This window comes from Lissotriton vulgaris, chromosome 2_1 (assembly GCF_964263255.1).
Source record: "Lissotriton vulgaris chromosome 2_1, aLisVul1.2, whole genome shotgun sequence".
Classification (NCBI taxonomy): domain Eukaryota; kingdom Metazoa; phylum Chordata; class Amphibia; order Caudata; family Salamandridae; genus Lissotriton; species Lissotriton vulgaris.
The window spans coordinates 1,771,032,877-1,771,060,421 of NC_141687.1; the positions used below are offsets into that span (position 1 = coordinate 1,771,032,877).

The 27,545-nt window shown below is 43.3% G+C and overlaps 1 protein-coding gene across 1 annotated transcript in view; it reads right to left on the reverse strand.

Moving 5' to 3' along the window:
* The window catches only part of LOC147733265 (sperm-specific sodium:proton exchanger-like), a 4,638,748-nt gene that overhangs the window by 1,822,585 nt on the left and 2,788,618 nt on the right, over positions 1–27,545 (reverse strand). Inside the window, exon 10 of the mRNA XM_086958943.1 lies at positions 26,205–26,302. Coding sequence (XP_086815069.1) covers positions 26,205–26,302 — 98 coding nt within the window. The remainder of the gene's footprint in view (positions 1–26,204; positions 26,303–27,545) is intronic.

A 27,545-nucleotide genomic window follows, 5' to 3' on the forward strand; every position in this document is an offset into this window, starting at 1 on the left:
TAGAAGTAGTCATATGTAACATAAACAGGTAAACAGACAGAAGCAGAATCTTGTGAATTTTCTCTTTTTCAAGATGATGGTTTAATGTGTCCACACTCGAAGAACAGTCCACAGTCAGCCGACACGTGTTTCGTCGTGCTTTGGTGAGTCAACACGACTCTTCAGGGCTTGTGGCTCAACCTTGTCATAGTGGGTTGAGATCAGTTCTGTTCTCGTTGGAATGTTCACTGTCGGATGTAATTACTGTTCAAGAGAATTATTATTGTTGGTTCGCTTAAATTATTTAGGAGCGAGGGTGTATTCCTGTATCAGTATTTCGCTCACCAAGTGATGTGGGGTTTCAAGAGTTTACGCTTAATACGTGTACGTATTGAGCCGTACCGGGAGGGGATCCAACTGCTTAGTGCTGTAAAACGGGTGCGTTTCACGTCCGCAAGGATCAGGAGTGTGGTATCCCTCCTCTGCTGGTTCCCGGTCGCCGTGTTTCAAAAGACGGACCTTCTTCGAGTGTGGATTCCGCTTAGACGTGAGTGTGGACGCGGGACGTTTGATCATCCAGTTACGGAGGACAGGCATTGGCTTTGATTCGCTAAATTGAAGTATACAAGGAGTTACGACTTGTACCTACCGGAATGGAAATTTAATACATATTATTACCGTACTGCGTACCGGGTCCATATTATCAAAGTTTCGTGAATATTATACACACTAAAAGGATATTTCGCTGGCCGAATATCTCAAGCAAAGGATAAGGAGGAAGTATACCCCTTATGATGCACTGAAATATTTGTTTTATGCCTGAGAAATATTGGGAAACAGGTATACATATACCCTGATGAAGGCGGTCATATTTTGTTCATACCGCCGAAACGCGTCGATGCTCAAGGAGTGAATGTGGATTAAGAAATCAAGGAAAATTCAAAACAATTGTGTTATTTGAATTTAGTCCTTTTTCCTGTAGCTCCTTTTTTATTGGAATGTTTTTTATTTATTATTGTTCCTTCCTGTGTTTGTTTACCAATTTTTATTCAATATAATGTTGTCAATAAATTGTACTAAGATTTGATTCTATTATAGTGTTTTCACGTGTTTGAATTTCCCATTTTTTCATTGCTTCCTTGTTACCCTTATGTATTAGTGAGTCTATTGTTTGTAAGTACCTTTGTATTGATGTTCACCTGCCCAAAGGGAATTTATTTTCTGACTTACCTAGAGAAAGTGCTGAGTAAATTTGGCATAGGGGAGAGGTTTAGGCACCTGGTATTCAATTACTATCGATTCCCGTCCGCAGTGGTGAGAGTGAACGGTTGCAGCTCCCAGAAGTTCGCGATAGAGAGGGGCACCAGGCAGGGGTGCCCGTTATCGCCACTACTTTTTGCCCTCTATATGGAACCGTTTGCTCAAAGGGTTCGCCAGAACCCTGATGTTACAGGCGTCCGCATGGGGGAGTTTATCCACACCCTTAGTCTTTACGCAGATGACGTGATCCTGACGCTCGATGACCCTAGGAGGTCGTTGCCTGCTTGTATTGAGGAGCTGGAAACCTTCGCGGCTGTGGCAGGTTTCAAAGTAAACTTTGGGAAATCGGCAGCCCTCGACATCTCGCTGTCCGACACCACTAGAGCTGACTTACAGAGGCTTTTTCCGCTGAGCTGGTCTAAAGACCAAGTGCCCTACCTGGGGATTCTTTTAGCGCCCTCTCTTCCTGCCATGGTCACAGCCAACTACACGGCCTTAAGCAAGAAAATGAAGGAAGAACTGGCCCACTGGGACAAAGGCACATTGTCTTTGCTGGGCAGAATAGCCGCAGTGAAAATGACCCTTCTACCGCAAGTCCTGTATCTCTTTCGGGCCCTCCCGTTACAACCCCCCAAGGGGTGGCTCAGACAGACCCAGTATGATATAGCACGCTTTGTATGGCAAGGTCGCAAACCCAGGCTCAAAAGAACCATATCCACGCTGGCGCCTGAGACCCGAGGGCTTGGCATACCGGACTTGCACAAGTATTTCCAAGCTGCACAACTACGTTACCTAGTAGAGTGGAGTCGGTGGGAATCAGATAAACATTGGTTGTTTCAGGACCAAGCTGTGGCGGGCAGGACACTGCAGGAAGTGCCCTTCCTACGCAGAGCCCACCGTCCCCCCAACCTCTATGCGTCCTTCATCACGCGGGTTCCGCTCCAAGTATGGGACTCCGTGTCTACCAAACACGACCTTACCACCTTTCCTTTCCCCTTTACACCGATACTCGGAAACCCGGACTTTAGCCCTGGTATGGAACCTGGAGCCTTCGAGCTTTGGAGGGCAGCCCGGTGCTCCGCCCTATTCCATATGTATGGCCCGGAAGGTGCCGTCTCCTTCCAGGATCTTCAGCGGGACTTCGGCCTGCCCGAGACGGAGCGCATGAGATACATGCAGGCGCATCACTGGGCGCTCCAGCCGCAGGTACGTGCCTCGGCGGACCGGAAGCTCACGCCTTATGAAAGATGGCTGGTGACACGCTCCTCAGACGCCAAGCTTATCTCTGACCTCTATAAACTATTACAGCCCCCCCTTTTCATATCTACAATCCCGGACGAGAACGCTGGGAGCGGGAACTAGGACGATCGCTAAGCCACACTGACTGGGACCACATCTCCTACCGGGCACGACACTCTGCTTATCACACTGGGCTCACTGAAACATTCGCCAAAATTTCCACTTACTGGTATTGCACCCCCGAGAAACTTCACGAAATGAACCATTCCATACCCCGGACCTGTTGGCGAGACTGTGGACAGACTGGCACACTCACTCATATACTATAGGAATGCCCCCTACTGAATCCCTACTGGGAAGAGGTGCTGAATGAGATAGACCGGTGCTTCGAGATTGAATTACCCCGCTTCCCTGCCTATGTTCTGCTAGGCTTGCCAAACGGCTTGATGTACCCCCTAAGGTCTAAGAAGGGTAGGCAGATAGCGATTGCCTTGGGATCGGCGATTCAGAATATACTCATTCACTGGCGCACTACCACGCTTCCTACTGTTGTTGGTTGGCTACACAGGTTGTGGTATGTCTTAGGCATGGAGAAGATGTCCCTGGTGGTGGCGGGGGATGTGGATACATTTGAGGAGCTGTGGTTACCATTCCATACACTGTTACGATCAGAAGTTAAAGAAATTACTTGCCCTAGATACCTCAGATTGCTACAGCTGACGTCCCAGTCAGCCCCGTCCACCTGAGTTGCCTGGGATGATGGCTAGGGGGGAGGGATGGATGACTATGCTGCCATGGCGAAGAGGAGAAAGATTGTTAGCACAGTACAGGGGGTGGGGGGGGGAATCGGGGGGGATGGGAGGGGGGTAGTTGGTTGGGGGGGTATCGTTTTTCTTTTCCTTTTTGGTTTGTCCCACCCACAGGTGCACTAGCCATAAGACTCTGGAACAGGATGTGCCCATCACACTGCACCAACGGATTTCGGTATACAGACAAAATATCGAAATTAAAATATCGATATACAATAATATCGATGTTTTAATTTCGACAGTATAGAATATCGATGTCCAAAATATCGACAGACAGAATATCGTTTTTTTAAGGTATGTATGTTACTAATATCGAATTTTACTAATATCGAAATTTTGTTTAGTGTTATGTATTTTATTATGTTGTTTATATGTTTTTTAAACATGTTTTGTAATGTATGTTTGAAAATTTGTAAATTTGTTTACATTTTGCGTTTTAGTATCAGAGCGGGTTGTGGGTTTATAGGGGAATAGGGTGGGAAGTAATTTAATAATAATTAATTAGTTAATATATGTTTGTAAATATTTTTAATTAATAATTAATTGGTAATTAATTAATATTAATTAGTTAATTATATTAATTAGAGTAATTTTTTTATATATATAATTTTTTGTTATTGTTAATTAATTAATTGGGAAAAAATAATATTAATTATTAAATTAAATTAATTACAGCTAATGTGCTAATATATTTACTTTATTGTTATTGTAAATTAATAATTAATTGGTAATTAAATAATATTAATTAATTTTGGGTAAAGGAGTATTTTTAGGGTTCAGGGTCAGTTTTGGGTTTTTGGGTAAAGGGGTATTTTTAGGGTTCAGGGTCAGTTTTGGGTTTTTGGGTAAAGGGGTATTTTTAGGGTTCAGGGTCAGTTTTCAGTTCTTGGGTAAAGGGGTATTTTTAGGGTTCAGGGTCAGTTTTCATTTTTTGGGTAAAGGGGTATTTTTAGGGTTCAGGGTCAGTTTTCAGTTTTTGGGTAAAGGGGTATTTTTAGGGGTTCAGGGTCAGTTTTCAGTTCTTGGGTAAAGGGGTATTTTTAGGGTTCAGGGTCAGTTTTCAGTTTTTGGGTAAAGGGGTATTTTTAGGGTTCAGGGTCAGTTTTCAGTTTTTGGGTAAAGGGGTATTTTTAGGGTTCAGGGTCAGTTTTCAATTCTTGGGTAAAGGGGTATTTTTTGGGTTCAGGGTCAGTTTTCAGTTTTTGGGTAAAGGGGTATTTTTAGGGTTCAGGGTCAGTTTTGGGTTTTTGGGTAAAGGGGTATTTTTAGAGTTCAGGGTCAGTTTTGGGTTTTTGGGGGACAGGGATATTTCTAGGGTTCAGGGTCAGTTTTGGGTTTTTGGGGTACAGGCGTACAGAGTAAAAATAAAATAAATTTAAATTAAATCAATTAAATGAAATTAAAAAAAATAAAATTACATTAAAATATTACGTTTTTAATTTATTTTAAATGTATATGTATTAGTTTTAATTTTTTAAATTATGTTTTAATATTTTTATTTAATATTTGTAAAATTATATGTATTTTAAAACTATGTTTACATTATTATTAATACATTTAAAAAACGATATTTTTAATTTCGATATTTTTGTACTACGATATTAATTTTTCGATATTTTTGTACTTACCTTTATGAAGATATGACTCCGATATTTTTGATTTCGATATTTTTGTGTCGATATTTTGTATGTAGATATTCTGTCTGTCGATATTATGTCAGACATTCATGGATTTCACGTCTGTGACGAACTGTATGCACTATATCATGAGGGGCACCTGTGTTTTTTTGTTTGTATTGTTGCCTTTTTCTTTCAATGCTGCAATAAAATACTTTAAACCTAAATGATAAAATGAAATATCGTTCCTGTTATAAACATCTGATTGTTGTGTCCCCGATTTCGATTGTCATATTCTTTTTGGGCACCCTTAGAAAATGTATACATAGTTCTGATGGTATTTTATTACGACTTATATTACTGGAATAACCGTTGGTGTATACTGTGATGATATGTTTGCCTTATACATCTCCATATATTTGTCCATGCACCTTCCGGCCTTTTTATTGTAAATAAGAATACTATTTACTTCAAGATGGCCAGCTTTTTGCAAATGTGTTGCAGTGACATGCAGATTCGATTTATTGGACTATAACGTAGATGTTTTCCTCTGTGATATTCATTGTAGAATTGAGTTGGCATACTGAACCATGTCTACTTGATCGGCCAGGCCCTTGTCGCTAAACTCTCGCCACAATATTTTTTTAACAGTCCTGGTTTGGTTTTACCAAATTGCTTCCTGGAAATAAAACTGATCACTGCACACTGCCAGATGATTGCCTTAGTAAATCGGGGACAGGTGAAGCCTCCTAGCATGTCTCACATGCAGTGCTTAATTTGAGTCCATGGTTTCCGGTGCCCAGCACCGGCATTTGTCAGCACTGGCCTGTGTTACGGTCTGCCACGAAGTGGCGCTTTCTAATTATTGACCACAACAACAGTTAATTATTGATACTATATTCATTGAAAAACTACTGTTACCTGATGCCTAAGTCATTCTTATAGCTTTGGGGGCCTGAAATTGTCTGAATTGTCACACTTTTAGGAGTGGGATGGTTAGTAGTTGTGTTGTTGCTATCATTGGCAGCACTGACAGGGGCAATGTGTGATGGAAGCTGCAGTGGCATCCTGACAAGAGCCATGGCACTTATTTATTTTAGAAATTAAGCACTGCCACATGCATTTCAAACCCCCTCTTCTACGACTCCAAGCTAACATACTTCGTGTGCCTCATTGATAGCTGCTTTCCCTCCAGATTTGCCAGTGCACGTGTTGTATCATTGAAATGTCATGCTCATGAGCTGGCTCTTGTAATTATTAGGGGATACTGGTCTGTAGGATCTCCTCGCCTGTTGAGGTACTCAATACCTTGATACATAGATTGCTGAGCTACCAATATTTATGCATCCTTCTGTTTGATTTCTGGGATTTACGTTATTATTGCAGGTGACCTTTATAGTAATGTACCCTGTGAGAATTGGACAGGTGCTGTAAGCCCATTTAGAGCGTACCTACATTCTTAATCGCTCTGCGAGAATCAGTGGATAAGTCTCAGCTATGCAAGTGTTATGAACAACATTATTGTTCTGATATATAGGATGTATTTGTTAGAGATTGAAGTAAGTAACTCTGCCAACAATGCGGGAGCTGCTAATAAGATGTTCTGCTGCGTAAGGTCTTATCACTCCAAGATGGCGCAACCGTAATTGCCTGACCTGTGGTGGAAAGTGATGATGCTTTTTTAAAAAATGAGGCGCAAACGCTGCGGCCATCATTACTAAGGAAGGCGAATCACAGACACATGTTTGTTTGTTTGACAAGAATGCTAATAAATCCGTACGAGGATTTAACCCCCGTGAGGGTTGTATGATGCTACAACGCATGCCGTTACAACGCATACCTTTACCCCGACTTGCTGTTGGGGTGCGCTGGAAGTTGGAATAGTATAATTTACTATTCCAACTCCAGTGTGTGCCACAGTAGGGAAGGTGTTGGAGTTAACTTCAACACCTACTACCCCCTGCAACAAGCCTTTCACATTGTAACAACATGCGTTGTGATGGTGGAGTTCTGGACTTTTTGGTTCCGTCCAGAGGTGTCAGGGTACAACACCCAAAGACCCCGGAGTCCCACCTGCCTTGGTGCACAAATGAACAGAAACACGGGCTTCTCGATGGTGGCGTCAAAGACCAAAGGTTTATTACTGCAGGGACACAGAAGTCACAGAATCTACACACGGGCAGAATCTAGGAGACTGTTCGATTTGTACAAAGTGGGTTGCTCCTTATATACTAAAAATTGTGCTCTAGGCAAATATTTCACATGTCGGTACATTCCCAAACCTTTGTGTCTCTAAACAATAAATATTTGGCGTTACACAGGAACTGTCGATAATATCTGATACCAAACATCACGAAGAGGGGTTCCCACCAGTCCATCACAATCCCTTGTCAATATTGCATTCAAGACCCGGACCGCCTCATCGTAAAGTTCGTTACCTCCCCCTAATAAAGGCCCAGAAGGAAAGGAGCAGAGCCAGGTGCAGAAGATAGAAAAGCGGGATAAGAGATGTTTGTGGGTTGTAAATGGGCAAGGCTACCGGCTTCGGCCGCCTAATCATGATCAGGTACAATGGACAGGAAAACCAGTTCAGGTGGGCTGGCCTCGGGCAGAGGAGGCAGCCTTTGTCGAGTCATGCAGCTTCAGCGTGATCTGGTTTAAGGTGCACGTGTCATGTAAGAGGTGAATCTCCGGCTAAGGCTACGTGTCCTTAATCAAAGTGAAGTGAATGAAATGATCAGAGGCTATTGCATATGTGAGGGCAAGGAACCACAAAATGGCGGCCATGATCTAAGATGGATGCCGTGTGTATATCAGAAATGTGTCAGTGGAAGGAGTGCTCTTGCTCGTAGCGTAGCGAAAACACTAGGATATACTAAATGGATCATTTGCGGTTCGCTGATACTAATTTTATGTATTTCCGACAAACTTGAAAACACGGGTTCAAGTCGTCACGGAACCGTCACGGAACCTCAGACCCTCCTTTTGCCCTTACATAGGCAATTACTCAATCTATGTCTGAATCTAGTTCTATGCTCATCAGGTCAGTGACATGCTGTTGTATCATCATCCTTTCTCGTGTCTTTTCTCCAAATGTAGGTGGTTTCCTAAAACAGGTTGTAGCACAAAGACTACACAGAGCAGGACCACACTGGATAATCAGACAACATGAGAATAGTAATATTAAGATGACACCAATGACCATTAGAACCTTCCATCCCCACGCTGAGATCAGAGTCCAAACCCACTCCATAAAGGACCAGTTTCCCTCATCTACATGTATGGAGTCCGAAATCTTGTGCAACTTAGAGATCGCCTCGTAAACTGTTGGAGCATTATTAGGAATAAAGACACAGCAGCTCGATTGGATCATTCTGCATACCCCACCTCGATCTGCAAGTATAACATCTAGAACCATACGGTTCTGCAATGTCATGAGCCTATCCGCCTGAAGCTCAGCTGTCAGATTGCTAAGGGCACCAGCAGTTTCGGTAATAGTAGATTCAACTACCCGTGTTAGCTGACGTATGTTTCTACTATTGGCCATAGGCCCCCAGAACGGAAGGAAGCCTTTGAAGAAGTCTCCAGCTTCCTGACCAGCTGTATCTTCCTTGCTGAAGACACCTCTCGCTACTCTTGTTCTGTGGTAATCAGGTGAAGCAGTGTATGTCGGAGGCAATAATCGAGCAATATAACATGATCCTGAGAAGTCGGCAGGCAACCATGTATAAGCTCTGTCTCGACAAATGAAATAGGTACCCCTAGCAGTAAGAAAGGCAGGGGAAGAGTTAGCCGGAAACACATAAGTCTCTACGCACTCACTCCTCCCTAGCTGAGCTCTCGGATTTCTCCCATTACCTTGCAAACAGACCTGACCTCGGTGAGGTACGACCCAGATTGGAGTTGAGCTTTTACGCTTGCTTTCTCCTAAACTAAGGCGATACTCTGAAGTATTCCAACTTAAATATACTCGCAATTCGTCTCTAGGGTATGATGGAGTATTATTGACGTCTTTGACCATGTCAATAATTCCCTGGACTAAAGCTTTGTTGGCAGAGTTATATTTAGTGGAACGTGGTGGACGTGGAGGATAGGTCTCAAGAGCATAAGCAAAGATGGTTTGAAGGGCCTGAAATGATCCATTGTAGCTGAAAGGCAAAACCAGATAGGGAATACCTTTATCCATAGTGTGGGGTATCAAGCCACATACCCAGCAGTCTGTAGTGTTAACTACCAGTTGGTGTTGGTGCAAGAGCTGTACAAAAGTATTATTAATGAATTCTGAGCGTCGAGCTTGCTCATGTTCTGGAAACGAGTGAAAAGAGTGTATAGAAGAAACAGTAGAAATAGCAGGATCAAGGGGAGGTACTGTAGATACTGGCACAAAAATCAAATTTATGCTAAAGACAATTCCACCCACCAATGTTGCTAAAACAATCAAAAATGTAATGGCACATTGCATCAAGAAACATTTGCTATGAAGAATTCTATTTAGTCTGTTTCTGCGAACGTAAACCACATTCTTTCGTTGCAGCGCAGGAAGCTCCATCTTCTACAATCCGCTCGCGACCACTGATGATGTGTACGTAGATGAAAATGCCTCTGTCAGCCCTGGGAGTTCCCAGTACTAACAGAAAGATCGACCTTGTGTCAGACCCCTGCAAATTCAAACTAGGCACACAGCCACGACCCTACGGCTACCCAGACGGCAAGGCAATTTTAAAAACAATAAACAATAACAAACTTCCTGGCTGAAGGCAAAAGTTCAAAATATATATATATATATCAAAATCACAGTATGCAGTTGCCTGCTTTATTAGTCCTTTTTATGGCTTCTAAGGTTGTATCTTTTCTTCGCTGGTACTGTTTGATCGGAAAATAGTGTATCACTAGCAGCTGTTGCAGAGTTTACGTTCGCAGATGGCAAAGTTTCTTCTGATGCTGGAGACAAATTTTCAATGTTCAAAGCAGTCTTTTCAAGAGGAGAGTCACGTTTCAAAGTGTCAGAAATCAAATCGGCATCGCTGAAAGGGACAAATTTCGGAGTTGTTTCAGCTTCGGAGGCACCAATTCCCTTCTTCACCCAGTCGTCGTAGGGCAGCGGCAGTGGAACACGCTTTACGTGAGAAGCGTGGATCCAGTGCTTGCGACCAGCAACACGTACAGCTGTCCTCGTCGCCAGCAGGACCTGGAAGGGGCCGATGTAGCGAGGCTGAAGATTCTTTGTCCTCGCAAAATTTCTGACCACCACGTGGTCGCCGGGTTTCAGCTGATGCCCTGGACTCTCCGGAGGTTTTGGCAAAGCATCAAAGACCTGTTGATGAATAAGACTTAATTTAGCAGTCAAGTCGTAAAGATAGTCTATCAACATAGGATATTCAATGGAGCAGAATTGTTTAGGCCTTGGCACACCCCAGACATTTGCCGGGCGGCCAAATACAATCTCATATGGAGAAAGCCCTATTCTAGAATGCACTGTTGCTCTCGTTGATAACAAGGCCAAAGGAAGTGCGTCTGGCCAAGCCAAACCTGTGGATGCTTGAATTTTGGCTATTTTAAGCTTGAGGGTGCCATTGTAACCCTCGACTAAACCAGCAGACTGGGGATGGTTCGCACTATGAAATTTTTGTTTCAATCCTAGACCAGCACACACACTCTGCATAACTTTCCCTATAAACTCACTTCCGTTATCTGACCATACAATCCGTGGCATTCCAAACCTAGGGAAAAATTCTTTGAGAAGAATTTTGGCAGTTGATAAAGCAGTGTTGTCCTTTAGTGGGTATGCTTCTATCCACCTGGAAAAAGCACAAACCACCACCAGGACGTATTTTAAATTGTTGCAGCGTTCCATGTGAATGAAGTCTAACTGTATTACTTCAAAGGGACAGGAAGGAGGAGCAAAATGACCAGCTGGAGTTGGAGTTCCCTTGCCAGGATTATGCATCAAGCACACCATACAATTTTTCACCACTCTCTCTGCACACTTACTGATTCCCTCATTCTTCCAAACCGGAGCTAACATCTTACATATCCCTTTAGAACTTATATGCGCCACTCCATGCGCCATCGTCACTACTGCAAGCACATACGCATCAGGCAACATCCAACGCTGCTGTTCTGTCAAATCAATCCAACATCCATTCGAGTCCAATTTGCCCGTACTTTCTCTCCATACGCGTTTCTCTTCCTCAGTCGCTTCTTTCTGAATCTCTTTCACACTTTCCATTGTGTCCTCACACATTCCAGACTCAGCAATCCATCTTGCAGACGTAGCAACATACATTCTACTCATCATGTCTCTAGCTGTCTGTTTAGCGGTTTCATCAGCAAAGGCATTTCCCCGACCAACATCATCCGTGATTGCTTTATGAGCACTGCACTTCACAATCGCAACTTCAGTCGGTAAGGTTAGAGATTCTAACAAGTCGTTAACTAGCTGACCATGTTGAATCTTAGTCCCATGGGACGTAATGAAACCCCTTTCTCTCCACAACCGGCCAAAACTATGGGCCACGCCAAATGCGTACTGACTATCTGTAAACACATTCACTCTCTTTCCCTCAGCTAAAACACACGCTCTCGTAAGAGCTATTAACTCTGCAGCTTGGGCAGAATTCTGACTCACTCTTGCAGTCTCCACAATCGTCTTCAAAGTCGTTACCGCGTAGGCAGCAGTCACATCACCATTCTCCAATTTAAAACATGACCCGTCCACATACAGCGTACCATCTGGGTCGGATAGGGGAGTATCTCTCAAGTCGATACGACCTTTTGTCTCTTCCTCTGTTTTGAAATAACAGTCATGTGGCTCAGAATCACTCGACTCTTGATCAGTCGGCAACAATGTTGCTGGGTTCAATACATTGCATCTTTTGATCTGAATATGACTCGCTAATAACGTCAGCTCGTAACCAGATAATCTCGCACTAGTAAGGTGTTGTGTCTTCGTTCGGTTCATGAGTGTGTCCACTGCATGAGGAACCATGACCACTAGCATATTGTTCATCACCAAACCAGCAGATTGTCGAATGGAAGCTGCAGCTGCCGCTGTAGCCCTCAAACAACTAGGCAATGCTCTAGCTACCGGATCTAATGTTGATGAGAAATACGCACAAGGGCGTTGTTTATCACCAAACTTCTGTGTCAAAACACTCAACGCGCAACCTTCTCTTTCGTGAACGTAGAGCGTGAATGGCTTACTGTAATCAGGTGTGCCCAATACAGGAGCTGAACACAAAGCTTTTCGTAATTCAGCAAAACTCTCTTGACATTCATCAGACCATGGCACCGGACTTGGAACATTTTTCCCAGTCAAGGCTACCAACGGTTTTGCTAAAAGTGAAAAATTTGGGATCCATTGCCTACAGTAAGAGGTAATACCTAGAAAGGCACGTACTTCCCTCTGTGTGCGTGGAACACTCATTTGCATAATTGCTTTTATTCTTTCTGGGGTCAACTTCCTTCCCTCCTTTGATAAGAGGTGACCTAAGTAGGTTACTTCTTGGCAGCAATATTGCATTTTGGAAGGTGACACCTTATGATTCAAATTAGACAAATGATGCAATAGTGAAATTGTAGCTGCTTTGCAAGTTTCCTTGTCATCGGCAGCCACCAAAAGATCATCTACGTATTGTACTAGGGCAGAACCTGGAGGAAGGACAAAAGAATCTAACTGGCTTTTTAAAGCTTGACTGTAAATAGATGGACTTTCACAGTAGCCTTGTGGAGCGCGTTTAAATCTGAAACTGCGACCTCCTAAACAGAAGCCAAAAATATCTCTGCTTTCCTCGGCTATCGGAATGCTGAAAAAGGCATTCTTCAAGTCGATGACTGAGAACCATGTAGCTGTAGCAGGAATCAATGTTAACAAAGCAGTAATGTCTGGCACTACAGGAAACTGCGGAATTACAATCTTATTAACTTCTCTAAGGTCTATGACAAACCTATAGACTGGAGGCTTTGTAGGATCTGTTCGTTTCAAAATCGGCAATACAGGACTATTACAAACATTTCCTCGCGTTTCTTCAACCACACCTTTTTTAATCAAATCTTGCACAATCAATAAGAGTGCACGCTCACCTTCATTCGATATTTTATATTGAGGAATTCTTGGAAATTTCACATTCGCTTTCAAAGTTACTACATACGGTGGAATCTCTAGTAGACCTACATCATTGGGACCAGTCGCCCAAAGAGAATCAGGGAGTGAACGTAGCTCCGGCGGGAGTTTGTCCATTGACAAGTACATCGGAGAGGTGAGTCTTTTACCCAAAGTAAGCTGTACTCCTTCCGGAGAACAGTACAATGTCGCATATAGTCGTTTTAACAAATCTAAACCAAGCAGATTTTCATTACAACCTGTCGTCAAAATTAAGGGTGCTTTCAATTGACACGGTCCAACAGAAATAGACAAAGGACCAGATATCGGGTTGTACACAGGGGCGCCTGAAAAACCTACGGAAACATTTGTTGAGCCAGACAAAGGTGCGCCAGGGAGTTTCGCATGCATGATAGAACTTTTTGCGGCACCAGTATCCAACAGAAACGGTTCGACTACACCTGATGTTGCTACTGCGACATAAGGCCCACTCTGATCCACTGGAACTGATACTACTCCCTCTCTCTGTCTATGGCTGTCCTAGTACCCATTTTGTTGAAATCCCTCTTCAACTTCACAATAATCCTCAACAAGATATTGCTGAGATCTATTCTGTTGAGCTGACTGTACATTTCGCTGATCAAAGTGATTAGAAGGACGATCATTAGTTTGTGGAGGCATAGCACCTCGTCCTCGACCTCTAGAATTCTGCACAAAACCACCACGACCTCTCTGAGCTGCTGCTGCATTATTTTGCGCTAAGATCTGACAATCATTTTTATAGTGACCCTCTTTCTTACAGTACGCACACTGATTCCACTGGTATTGAGGCCTGGTCGAATTATAATCTGTCTTTTGATACGAATTCTGTTGCATATTAGTCTGATTCGTGCGAGGCGGATACGCCTGCTGTAAAAGAACTTTAGTCTTTAAATCTTTCGTTTTCTTCTCTGATTTCTCCTTTTCCTCTTTATCCCTATTTTCATAGTACTGTGCAGTCGCAAGTATTTGCGCTGTCGTAGATACAGCCCACGCACTTTCTGAGTCTTTCAATTTATTGCATAATTCGGGTAACAAATTATGCACAAATTTATCGACAAACAATCTCTGTCCTCCTTCAGTGCTCATATCCTGACCACTATGGTCTACAAAAGTCTCTTCGAACCTCGTGAAGAAGTCGGAGACACTTTCGTCTTTCTTCTGCTTGCATGCGGATAATTTATCCCAATTAACACGCAATGCTGGCATCAGAGTCTTCATTAAATCTATTATTCTGCCAGGAAGATTAGCAATTAGGGGTTCGGGTTTCGCACCACCTGTTTGTTGAGCATCTGCTGCAGTGATAGCTGCCCAATCACCACCTAAAGCAGCCTGATGATCCTCTCTACGAATTTTAGCCCACACTGGTTGTGGAACTACATTACCAAACAACATATCAATGTCGGCTAAGTTCATTATACAAGCCTCAACTGTCTGTGTCAATTCCTTGTAATATCCGGCTGGATTCTTACGTGGATCTGGCAAGGCCTGTTTCACTGCTAACACTTCTGCTCGCTTCCACGGAATATGTATCCATACTCTTTGGAACTGTGCTGGAGCAGCTGCAATACCCGCATTATCATCACGTTGTACTGCTTCGCGCCAAATTGGAGGAACCTCCCTCATAGGATATTGGCGACTTAGCTTCATTCTACCTCTTTCTAAATCTCTCGGCGAACGAAGAGATGGATCATTCCTAAAACTCAAAATGAGTTCCATCGCTTCCTTTATATTATCGCCCACTATCATTCCAGCAGCAAACTCTTTTTGAATCTTAATTAAATCTTCCAAATCTGATTCGACATCGTCTTCTTCTATTTCCTCACGCAACAACGAGCACATCTCGTCGAAGACGTATCGCTGTGTTGGCTCTCCCCATTGCATAAATGTCTCTAACACATCTTTCGTACTATATCTTCTAACTTTTGTAATCCATCTGAGAGCCGTGGAGTCTAAAACTCCCCGTTCCTCAGTACTTGGAAGCTGACTCCGTCTCTGAACAGAGTCAGGAGTAGGAGTCTTAATCAAGGTTTTATATATAGGAGACAGCATATTAGTAACAGAATCAGTAATTCTTCGACGAACAGAAAGTGGAGTTAGTACACTCGCAGACATAGAGAACGCAGTAGAGGTAGGAATAGATGACGAAACAGTAGGAGTATCGAGGAAAATAGTTTGAGGACCAATAGGTACAGTGGTAGGTATAGGAGCGGGCAGTGCAGGAAGAGGAGGAGCTGTAGGAACATTTACATTCACCACAGGAGGTATAGGAACTTGATTCTGAGGAACAAGAACACCAGGTTGTCCAGCAACCGGCAATTGAACATTCGGGATAAGTGGAGCCGCAGCACCTTGTGCATACGGTGGAGGCGACCGTAACAGATAAGATAGCAGAGGATCGTTTTCGGAATCCTCCAGTATCTTAGCCATTTTCGATGGCAAGGCAGGATAGCACTTGTCAATCGCTAAGTTACGCTCTCTAATGGCTACATCTATGGCTTTCTCACACTCGTTAGCCTGCAACTGCTTAGTCGCTTGCTCTAGAGTTAACTCTTCTAGTTCTTTTTGCTCTTTTTTCAACCTTTTCATTTCTCTCTGTTTGGATTCTTTCCGCCAATAACGAAAAGAGTCAAACATTGCCGGCCGGGCTTTCTTCCTAAACAATTTCGCTTCTAAATTGTCGAGAATCTCTTGCTCAAAACTACCATGCAGTGGCCAACTAAGGACACCATCCTTCTTACAATAACGGACCCATATCTCATTATAAGTTATAGGACCCACACCATACTTACAATATAGGTCATATAGGGGAGTCCCAATCGGAGGAACCAGACAGGAATCCTCTAATTGTGAGTCACTGTTGCAACTAAAACAAGACAACATTTTCCGACTTACCATTCTCAGTCCGGAACACAAAACAAACAAAACACGAAACAAATTGTGCACTTGAACCAAGAACTTAGGCCTACCAAAACGAACTGATGTATCGATACCCAAAACTGAACCAAATAGATTATCGTAACTAGAACAACCAATGATAATCTTACAAAACCAAACCAAACCAAGAACCGATCAAGGATTTTTAACAATCCTCACAAAAGTAACCAGCTAGCTATCACTAAATACTTAACTGAGGCACTGAAGACGTCACCAAGGAGAAACCCGTCACGTTTCGCCGTACTAAGGACTGCACCACTTCGGGTCCAAGACAGGGCGACGGTCAAGGCAACGGCCCACTGCAGCCGTCCTGAACGGGAACCCTCGTGGAAGAGAACTTCAGGGCCACTTTTGCGATATGCCGGGATCGATGAAGTGGGGCGCCTCCCTCAGGAATCTTCACACGAAGCTTCTCGAACTCTTCAGGCTTTTGGACCGGTACCGAATGACGTCGCCCCACGTTGGGCGCCAATTGGAGTTCTGGACTTTTTGGTTCCGTCCAGAGGTGTCAGGGTACAACACCCAAAGACCCCGGAGTCCCACCTGCCTTGGTGCACAAATGAACAGAAACACGGGCTTCTCGATGGTGGCGTCAAAGACCAAAGGTTTATTACTGCAGGGACACAGAAGTCACAGAATCTACACACGGGCAGAATCTAGGAGACTGTTCGATTTGTACAAAGTGGGTTGCTCCTTATATACTAAAAATTGTGCTCTAGGCAAATATTTCACATGTCGGTACATTCCCAAACCTTTGTGTCTCTAAACAATAAATATTTGGCGTTACACAGGAACTGTCGATAATATCTGATACCAAACATCACGAAGAGGGGTTCCCACCAGTCCATCACAATCCCTTGTCAATATTGCATTCAAGACCCGGACCGCCTCATCGTAAAGTTCGTTACCTCCCCCTAATAAAGGCCCAGAAGGAAAGGAGCAGAGCCAGGTGCAGAAGATAGAAAAGCGGGATAAGAGATGTTTGTGGGTTGTAAATGGGCAAGGCTACCGGCTTCGGCCGCCTAATCATGATCAGGTACAATGGACAGGAAAACCAGTTCAGGTGGGCTGGCCTCGGGCAGAGGAGGCAGCCTTTGTCGAGTCATGCAGCTTCAGCGTGATCTGGTTTAAGGTGCACGTGTCATGTAAGAGGTGAATCTCCGGCTAAGGCTACGTGTCCTTAATCAAAGTGAAGTGAATGAAATGATCAGAGGCTATTGCATATGTGAGGGCAAGGAACCACAAAATGGCGGCCATGATCTAAGATGGATGCCGTGTGTATATCAGAAATGTGTCAGTGGAAGGAGTGCTCTTGCTCGTAGCGTAGCGAAAACACTAGGATATACTAAATGGATCATTTGCGGTTCGCTGATACTAATTTTATGTATTTCCGACAAACTTGAAAACACGGGTTCAAGTCGTCACGGAACCGTCACGGAACCTCAATGGCATGCGTCGTAAAGCTTCCCTTGTAAAGGCTGTCTCCCCCTTTGAGTGTTTGTGAATTTTTGGTAGCCTAAATATATATATATATATATATATATATATATATATATATATATATATATATATATATATATATATATATATATATATATATATATATATATATATATATATATATATATATATATATATATATATATATATATATATATATATATATATATATATATATATATATATATATATATATATATATATATATACATACATACATACAGAGACACACACACACATATGAGTGTGTGTGTGTATGTGTTTATGTTTAGAGTATAGTTATTGATGTGTATTGTTGTTTTGTATCAGAGGTTATAAATAACCACATAGAGTGTGGTTGCATACATAGGCAGGCTGAACAATTTGATGTATGTGGAATTATATTTATTATCCAGTGAAAATTGATGGTTTGATTGTTTGATGTATTGCACAGAAATGTATCACTACTGGACACCATAGCACCATAGTCGTGTAGTTGTAGCAAGTAGATGGCATGGAAACATGAAGGGGAGAAGTTGCCCCTTCAGATAAACTGGATACCTCAGCTGTCGAATGTTATTGACCTCCAAGGGTGCCTGTGATGCCATACCCTGCCTCCCATTGGGTACCCATGATGTTTGAAGGGAAAACTAAAGAGGTTTGGAAGCTGCAGCTGCGGGGAGTGTGGTGGACTCCCAGATCCTTGGCTACCTGACCCACAAGGCCTATGGGTGCCACATGCTTGGCCACAGAGTAGCTAAGAAGCTTGCATTCGGTGGTAGCTGGGTGAGTAGAGATTTGACTGGAAGCCCCTTCCATGGCCACAAAAGGAGAGAAAGGCGGGCTGAGGTTGGCGAGGGCCTATTTAAATGCCCAAAGACCTGCCAGTAGCTCTGCTGTCCAAGAAGCACTCTAGTGCTGACTCTGCCTTGTCACTGAAGAGATGAAAGTCATCAAAGGGCATACAGATAAGCAATGGGGTGGCGCAGCCAGTGGGTGCTGGCAGCGCCGGGGACGTTGATAGAGGGTCCGGTGCCTAGGAAGGTCGAGATAGCTCGACTGGCGTCGTTCTGGATCTATCCATGATTCCCAGGGACCTGGCTGGCACCAGGAGTGAACCTACAGGCGAGAAACCAGCAGGTGCCCCTACCGACCGCTGCGGTGCCCAAAGGCACACTAGTGGGGACGGGCTGCCCAAATATGAGGTCCATGCCTCATAAAACTCACATATTTGGCCAAGGGTCACTTCAGCTCCATAAAACTCAGGGAGGGGCGGAGAGAGCTGAAGTTCAGCTTAAACTGCTGAGCCAGGCCTTGAATGCCGATGTTCCTTCACATCTAGACAGATGATTTTGACAGATGGGTCAAAGTCGAAGATATCTTCAACGCATTGCTTTTCTTTTCCTTGTGGGACTTGCACGGGTGACTTCCTCTCGACCGAGATCGAGAGCGTTGCCGCGATGCACATTGAGCGGAAAGGAGCTTGAGCAATCGCTCCCACAAAGCAATGGGGTGCATGGCGTGGCAATCAATGTAGGTTGTGGCCTTGTAGTCGGGATCGAGGCACTAGAGGCAGAAAAGGTGTGGATCTGTCACAGACATCCTCCGGTGATAGGCACCACAGGGCTTAAAAACAGCCTTATTTGCTCACATCCTGCCACACCAGATGACTCAAAAAGCATTCGACAAAAGGTCCAAAAAAGTCAGTAAAAAAGTGACTGGGTGTAGCTCTTGACCGGGGTGGAAATAAAAGAACTGATGTCAGTGAGCTGGGTTGACGCATACATATATAGGACAGGACAGTGGTTAATTCACTGAACATGGTGTGATTGGACTACTGCAACAGTCTATACCTAAATATTTATAGAAAACACCTAAATAGGCTGCAACTCATGGCAGCTAGATTGTTGACCGGGATACACAGGTTTGGCTCTGTTAGAAAAGAATTAAAACAGTTACATTGGCTCCCAGTCCAACAACGGATTCAATTCAAAGCACTCTGAACTGTTTTTAAGGCCTTCCAGGGAACTGGCCCGACCTTTTGAAACAGCGTTTTCAATGGTACTTTCCCAAAAGGGAACTTCGCTCCATAGGAGCAAAAGGAGTAATCATACCCCCAGCCAAAAAAGTTAACTGGGGTGTTAGAAGTTTTATCACAGGTGCCACAAGGGCCTGGAATGAACTACCATTCCATATTAGGAACACCACCGAGCTCATTACTTTCAGAAAAAGACTGAAAACGTGGCGTTTCACCCTATAGGACAATGCACATCAGCAATTTGATAGGCAGTGATCAGCGCCAGGACACACTAGGTTAACAGTTGCTCTTAAGAAATGTAAATAACATATATATATATATATATATATATATATATATATATATATATATTGCGCTCCAAGTCCACTTATAGGCAGTATGTGCACTCTTACTGACGGGTGCGATCCTGTGGAAGTCGTTCCACGTTTAAATGCACGCTCAAGGTTCCAAAAGAAACACGCCGCACTCACGGGACCCCTTTGCAGACTCTTTATTTACAAGGACGCGTTTCAGCGTTGTGCCTTCCTCAGCTTGTTTAAAGTCAGCACAGTCTAACCTGATCTAGTTTTGAACAGGTAAGAATGATTCCAATGGTTCTTGCTGTTGAACATCAAAAGAGGGCTGAAACCTCGGGACAAAGACTCCTCCCCGTGACTTTAAACAAGCTGAGGAAGGCACAACGCCGAAACGCGTTCTTGCAAATAAAGAGTCTGCAAAGGGGTCCCGTGAGTGTGGTGTGTTTCTTTTGGAACCTTGAGCGTGTATATATATATATATATATATATATATATATATATCTTTCCAACAAGGTTGCCCCCTAGAAGAAGTCGCACAGGTAAGGGTTACTGCATCAAACAGTCACAGGCAGCAGGAAATGCAGTAAGCAGCAGGCATCCCAGAAAGCCAAACGCGTTTCAAGCATCTAACGTGCTCTTGATCACTGGCAATATGGACTCAAGGCTGGCTGTTTCAAAACAATGCTTTATTGAAATTCAGAGTCCCGCCCCTGTGGGCGCAAGCATTATGGGTATAGTAGTCCTTGAATTAATGCCCCCAGACTCAGCGTTTCTCTCTCCAAGTGGCGACCAACCAAATGTCCATTAAAATATCATACCCTGTAGGGTGGGAGTTCCGCATACCACACTGCATGCCAGCCAATATATTCCTGTGATTTGAGCCCCTTGCCTTCCACCGAGTGTCAGTGTGTCCCGGCACTCAGGATCCGCTAATTGTAAGCGGCGGGACCTCTTCGCGACCGGGCCGGCCGCATTACATCTTTCCAACAAGGATGCCCCCTAGAAGAAGTCGCACAGGTAAGGGTTACTGCATCAAACAGTCACAGGCAGCAGGAAATGCAGTAAGCAGCAGGCATCCCAGAAATCCAAACGCGTTTCAAGCATCTAACGTGCTCTTGATCACTGGCAATATGGACTCAAGGCTGGCTGTTTCAAAACAATGCTTTATTGAAATTCAGAGTCCCGCCCCTGTGGGTGCAAGCATTATAGGTATAGTAGTCCTTGAATTAATGCCCCCAGACTCAGCGTTTCTCTCTCCAAGTGGCGACCAACCAAATGTCCATTAAAATATCATACCCTGTAGGGTGGGAGTTCCGCATACCACACTGCATGCCAGCCAATATATTCCTGTGATTTGAGCCCCTTGCCTTCCACCGAGTGTAAGTGTGTCCCGGCACTCAGGATCCGCTAATTGTAAGCGGCGGGACCTCTTTGTGACCGGGCCGGCCGCATTACATCTTTCCAACAAGGTTGCCCCCCAGAAGAAGTCGCACAGGTAAGGGTTACGCTGAGTCTGGGGGCATTAATTCAAGGACTACTATACCCATAATGCTTTCAAGAACTTTGACATTAACAAATGTTTAGCGACACAGCGCATCAGGAGGTGGCAAGTGGCATTTTTAAAGGGCGCCCTGGAACTCAAACACAGGACGGAGCGAAGGCACCGGACGCAGCGCAGACCGATCTAAAGAATAAATATCAACAACTTGAAAGACTCTACAAACGCGAAACAAGGAAGTGGTGGGAGGCCACTTCCTTACAGCATTATGTGGAGGTGAATCGTGTTCCTCGCGGTTTCCGCATATACACGGTCCCAGCATACGAAAATCCGGTTCCGGATTTACTCACTGAATGGGCAGAGTACACGGCACATTCGTCCGAAGGAATGCTGAGATTGCTAATCAAGTTTGCCTGGAAAGATCGTGATAAGGCATTGAAACCTTGGAGCTAGCAATCCTCGAACTGGTGGATCAAGGGCAACTCGATAAGGAGAAAGAATCCATGAAAAAAAGACTTATGGTGTATGAAAAGAAAATACATCAAAGAAAACAACAAAAATTCGAACGTGACGCTCGTGATTATGAGCAAGGGAGGATACTGACTTTTGGGCGTAAATACGACACACCACGTCGTGACCAGAGGGCAAGGAATCAAAAACAGAAAGAAAGACAGCCAGCAGCAGTAGAGACTTCTGAATCTGAAGTAACAAGCGCTGAGCACTCAGAAGAAGAAAACGCAGTGGACACACGACCAAAGGAAAAAACAAAATGCCAGCCGTCTTTTCACGAGGAGTTCGACCTTATACGCCAAGACTGGCTGAGGGATGGGAAGAAACGCCCACCAGAACAGTCACAAAGCAAAAGCGGAGGCGCATCACTAGAAGAGGAGGGAGGACACACTGCAAGAGGAACCAGACAGCTGAGGAACCGACAAGCCAGGAACAAGAGGAACTGACAGAGGATCTGAACATAATTAACCTCTTCCCAAGACTACTAACCAAAAGTGAGGAAAAGGTGCTTAAATTAGGACTAACATTTTGCCCTACTAACTGCTACGAGTATACGCAGACACGTATAGATTCATTTCTATTTGAACGTAAACTAAAGTTATGGAAGTTTTTCAAACAAAAAGCTCTCAAAGAAGATGCGCAAAGACCAATATCATATGGACAAACTTATTCACGAGATCCCTTTGATATCAATATCAGAGATCTAGAGAACATGGCAGTCCTCGAAGAATTACTGGAAGAAAGCAATCCCCAGCCATTACCCCCAATGAACACAGCTGACAGGGGTTTGGCCATTGGTATTATCGAGATCGGAGAGAAAAGCAAATTCAAACCTTCCTCACGCTTCCTACCTCAGAAACCCGTAGATGCTATAGACATCTTTTCTGAAACTGTAAATCAAGAATTGCAAAAACTGTCCAAAGACGAAGAAAAGAATAAGCACACCATGAAATGGAATATAACACCGGACCAAAGGTATGCACTCCTAACTTTTGAGAAAGATGACTCAATCGTGATCAAGCCTTCGGACAAAGGCGGGAATATTGTAATTCAAAGCCGACAGAATTACTGTAAAGAGGCCCTACACCAGCTACAAGACCGGACTAACTATTCACCTACCACAGAACAGGAATATCAAGCCAGTATTCGCGAATATCATACCCTGATCGATCAATGGTATGGAAAGGGGATCCTGGCCAGGGAAGAATACCTATATTTACAAAATAAACAGCCGAGATTACTCAGCTTCTACCATCTGCCGAAGATACATAAGGACCCCATTAGACCACCTGGGAGACCCATTGTGGCCTCTATAGGGCGACTTACAGAAAAGATGTCCAAGTTCATTGACTCATTCCTGGCTCCATGGGTAACGCAATTATGCTCCTATACTAAGGACACCAAAGACTTCCTGCGACAGATACAAGACGTGGAGTGGGAAAATGATCTGATTATGATAACAATGGACATCTCCAGCCTATACAGAAGTATCAGGCACAACGATGGGATAAAAGCAGTAAAAACATTCCTAGACTTACGTCCTACGAAATATTTGGAACATAGCAAGATGATTATAGAATTTATATCATTTTGTCTTAAGAACAACATTTTTATTTTCCAGGATCAAAGGTATAGACAGACAAGAGGGACGGCGATGGGCACCTGCTTCGCCCCCAGCTACGCAAATTTATTTGTGGGCTGGTGGGAGAAGCAGGTGGCCTGGGCCGACGACAAGGCAGAATGGGTGGATAAAGTGATCTGCTGGAAGAGATATATAGACGATCTCTTCCTCATTTGGAAGGGATCTGAATCCTCGGCTGAGGAATTCATAGCAGCACTCAACATCAATGACTTGGATATAAATTCGCCTGCAATTTGAGTAAACAAGAGGTCAACTTCCTTGACCTGAGGGTCTTCATAGAGTCAGGTATGATTCAGACCGCCCTCTTTAGGAAAGAGACAGCGGGGAATTCTGTCCTTCATTGACGTAGCAGCCACCCTGGAACCCTCATAAGAAGCATCCCTTATGAAGAGCTGTTGAGGATAAAACGCAACAGCTCCCTTGACAGAGACTTTGAGATGGCAGCCGAAGGCAGCATTAAACGCTTTAAATCATGCGGTTACTCTTAAAAGGTACTCAAAAATGCTAAGGGAAAAGTTACAAATACTGACAGGAAGACACTCTTGAAAGAGAAACAGAGCAGGGACAAGAAAGACGGAAATGGCGTAATAAGACTGATTACTAACTATTCGGTGGCAGCGAATAGAGTTAGAGACATTATGCTCAGAAATTGGGGTATTCTCAAATCAGATGCAGTCATAGGGAGAGATTTATCAGACCACCCTATGATAACTTTCAGGAAAACGAAGTCATTAAAAGACAAGTTAGTACAAAGTCATCTGTTGAGGGTAAGACCAAAAGGAGAACTACAGGCCATGCATGGATCATTCCCATGTGGGAAATGTAAGGCCTGAAGTACAAGTCAAAGAGTACTATCCTACCAAGTGCCCCACAAAGAAATGAAGATTAGAATTCCTAAATTCATAACCTGCTCAACACCATTTGTTGTCTGCTGTTTGAAATGTCCTTGCGGACACCGTTATGTAGGGAGCACTACGAAAGCAGTCAAACTAAGGATATTGGAACATCAATGGGCCATCGCGAACAAAGAGGAAAACTATCCGATGGCCCGTCACTTCGCAACGCATCATAATAGCGACAGAACTCTCCTTAGTTTCTTTAATCTAGACTGCATTCTACAAGATCTGAGAGGGGGTGACTACAAGCGTAGATTGAGACGTTTGGAGTCGAGATACATTATCGAACTCCAAACAAAATCACCGGGAGGCATGAACTCTGGAGAATAACTATTATCACACCTGTAAATACCAATGAATGATAGAGAAGTTTAGCTGCTGAGAAACCTGAGACTGTTTTTAGAAAATGTCCTAAACACATCCCTATAAGCAGTAGGTTGGAAGACTTTATGAATAAACACTTACAGTGAACTAACATTAGGAAGTATGAGCGATCATGTGCTGATTAGGAAAATTGTTTTAGTGATTGTAACTATTCTATTACTATGCCCATCCAGGGCATTATGAAATCTGCATACTTAGACATCTGCCTTCTATTACTGCTTGACGATTTTTGGGTACAACTGAAAATATCTGTCTGTATACATTTTCTTTCCTTAATTGCTAATGAATGAATTGGAACTTTATAACTGCCCATCCAGGGCTTAATCATTTGTTACCAATATTTAAATGACATACCAGGCAGTACTATGCACTCAAAGTATTCTATTTTGAATGTTTAATTTGCACTTATTATTATTATTTGGTTTAATTGACCATTCAATTTAGTCCTATGATTTAGGACTTTGGTCCTTTGTTTATGTTTCTTAATTTGCCATAATTTACACTCGCCTCGCCGCCGCCAGTTGAAACTGACGAAGGCAAGTGCCGAAACGCGTTTCTCTTTTGTGCAATAAACACACTGGTTTAACTTACTGCGAGTGCTGGTTTGTTTGACATTGTCCGGCAGAGGAGCTGTGAATATATATATATATATATATATATATATATATATATATATATATATATATATATGGAGAACATGTCCCAAAGTAAACGCCAGACGCGTTTCGGGCATATATATATATATATATACACCATGTACATCAATTCCAGTGCCGATGATGCCACTTGGAGGTGAACATCGCCATCCACCAGCGCGTAAGAGTACTGCTCGTACAGGATCCAGTCTGATGAATGGAGGTAAATTCTGTGGTAAGGAATCTGAGGCTAGAATTCTCTATCAGATTCAGGGCCGGAATGGCTGTAGCGGGCACCGGGCGGTTCCCCTGTGGGCTTCTGGGTGGGGCTGGGTTTGCGCCCCTGAGAGGCTGTTTTTTTTATTACCGGGTTCGGTTTTGCAGCATAGCTGCAATAACGGCCCACTGTAACAACACTGGCCCTGGCAAACAGCTTGGCCACACACCCCCCCTATCCCCCGGGGCCTGCCAAGTAGTTTGCCAGGGCCGGATTTTGGTTCCCAGTCCAGCCCTGATCAGATTGTCCTTTACAATAAAGAACACCTACATGTAAAACAAGCCAAATATATGGATGTATCTATGTTTGTTTTTGGCAACCAAGCTGCCGCCATTGTTGTGGATCTATGCTATGCAGACGCCTGCTGGACCTCTGACGGAATTTCACAATTCACCATAGGGCAGCTGCTTACAAGCAGCACACAAATAACCTAGTTACGTTAAAAAATGTTAAATGAATAGTTTATGATACACAAACTAAAATCTGGATAGTTTCTCAATGTATTATTCCACCATTATAATTATCACAAAAAACATGATTATCATAAAACACTGAAAAGCAATACTTACTTTCCTTTTCGTTCTATATAGGTTTCCGTTGCTCCAACTAATATCCTGGTTGTTTCACGATTCAGTATCCCAGCATTGTATTGTCTCCAGTAACTCATCTTTAAAACAAAGAAACAAGTACAGTTTCATCATTATGTAATATCGCAAATTATTGCAAAGAAATTGTCGCTTGTGACAATACATTTTCGAGTGTATAAACATTATTGCTCTACTAACGAGCACTATGAAAACGTAACCTACATTTAGACTAGGAACTTTAAAGTTGCTTGATATATGTCAACAGCAGATGAGTATCATGGTTCATTGTTAATTTATACCATCGTGATTATTTCATATAATGTTTTGATGGTGTCAATGTCATTGATTAGCGTTGCATAGGTCAATATTTGAGTTCATGCCACTAAATACAATTGCATAATCCTACACAAAGCTGTTTAGGTATGCCTCATATAGTAAAGCGTGCATGTGGCAAAAGATGGACAAATCTAATTTTGAGACACCTACTGCATCTTAAATGTCATAGCTACAAACTGGTTTATAATAAGTGTTGGTTAGTCAGGTAGACGTGGGAGAATTGAAAAGTAGTATTTGGGGTTAAACTACTCAAATCCCTCCAGCTTATACAAACTGTTAGATTGGTCGTTCTTGTCTGTGGCCAAGGCAGCAGGAAAACACAATTACTATATTCACCAGCCCTTCAGCATACTATCAACTTTGCCCTTCTGAGAACTCTGGATGACACTCATTTAGAGAAAGCGGGCCTGTCACAAGTAGGGTAGTTGTTCATAAATAGCAAATTCATCACACTTTAGCAATTCAGAAGAAATGGAGACGCCACTGCTTTAGACACATTTGCTTTTCTCAGAATGCGACATGTGGCATTAACTAGATGGTCCAACTTCTCTGATGAGCTGGCGGAAATTCCAACTCACATGATCACCGTTCACTGAGAGAAAGGAAGGGATTTCCGGGTCCTACAGACTGCACACTCAAGGTTCAGCTACACCTGATAATAAGACTCGTAAGAAATGGGAAAACGATTTACGAGTTAGTCTACATGCTGTGACCTTAAAGTACTGTAATTTTCTGAACAGATTATACTGCTCTCCCAGTTTCTTGCGTAATATAAGACGCGATATACATCTTATAATGATTCCCTGACAGGATTTATAACTTAAGCCCGGATACTGAGGGCTACTGGTTTTACTCTGTCTATGTAGAATAGACACCAGTCAGCTTTCAAGCAGCTCGTGTCATATATTCGACCCTGCAGGCTTCTTTCACTTGGCATGGAGTAGGATATAAGAGGTATCCCGGGCTATCGGAGGACTAGTGGACACA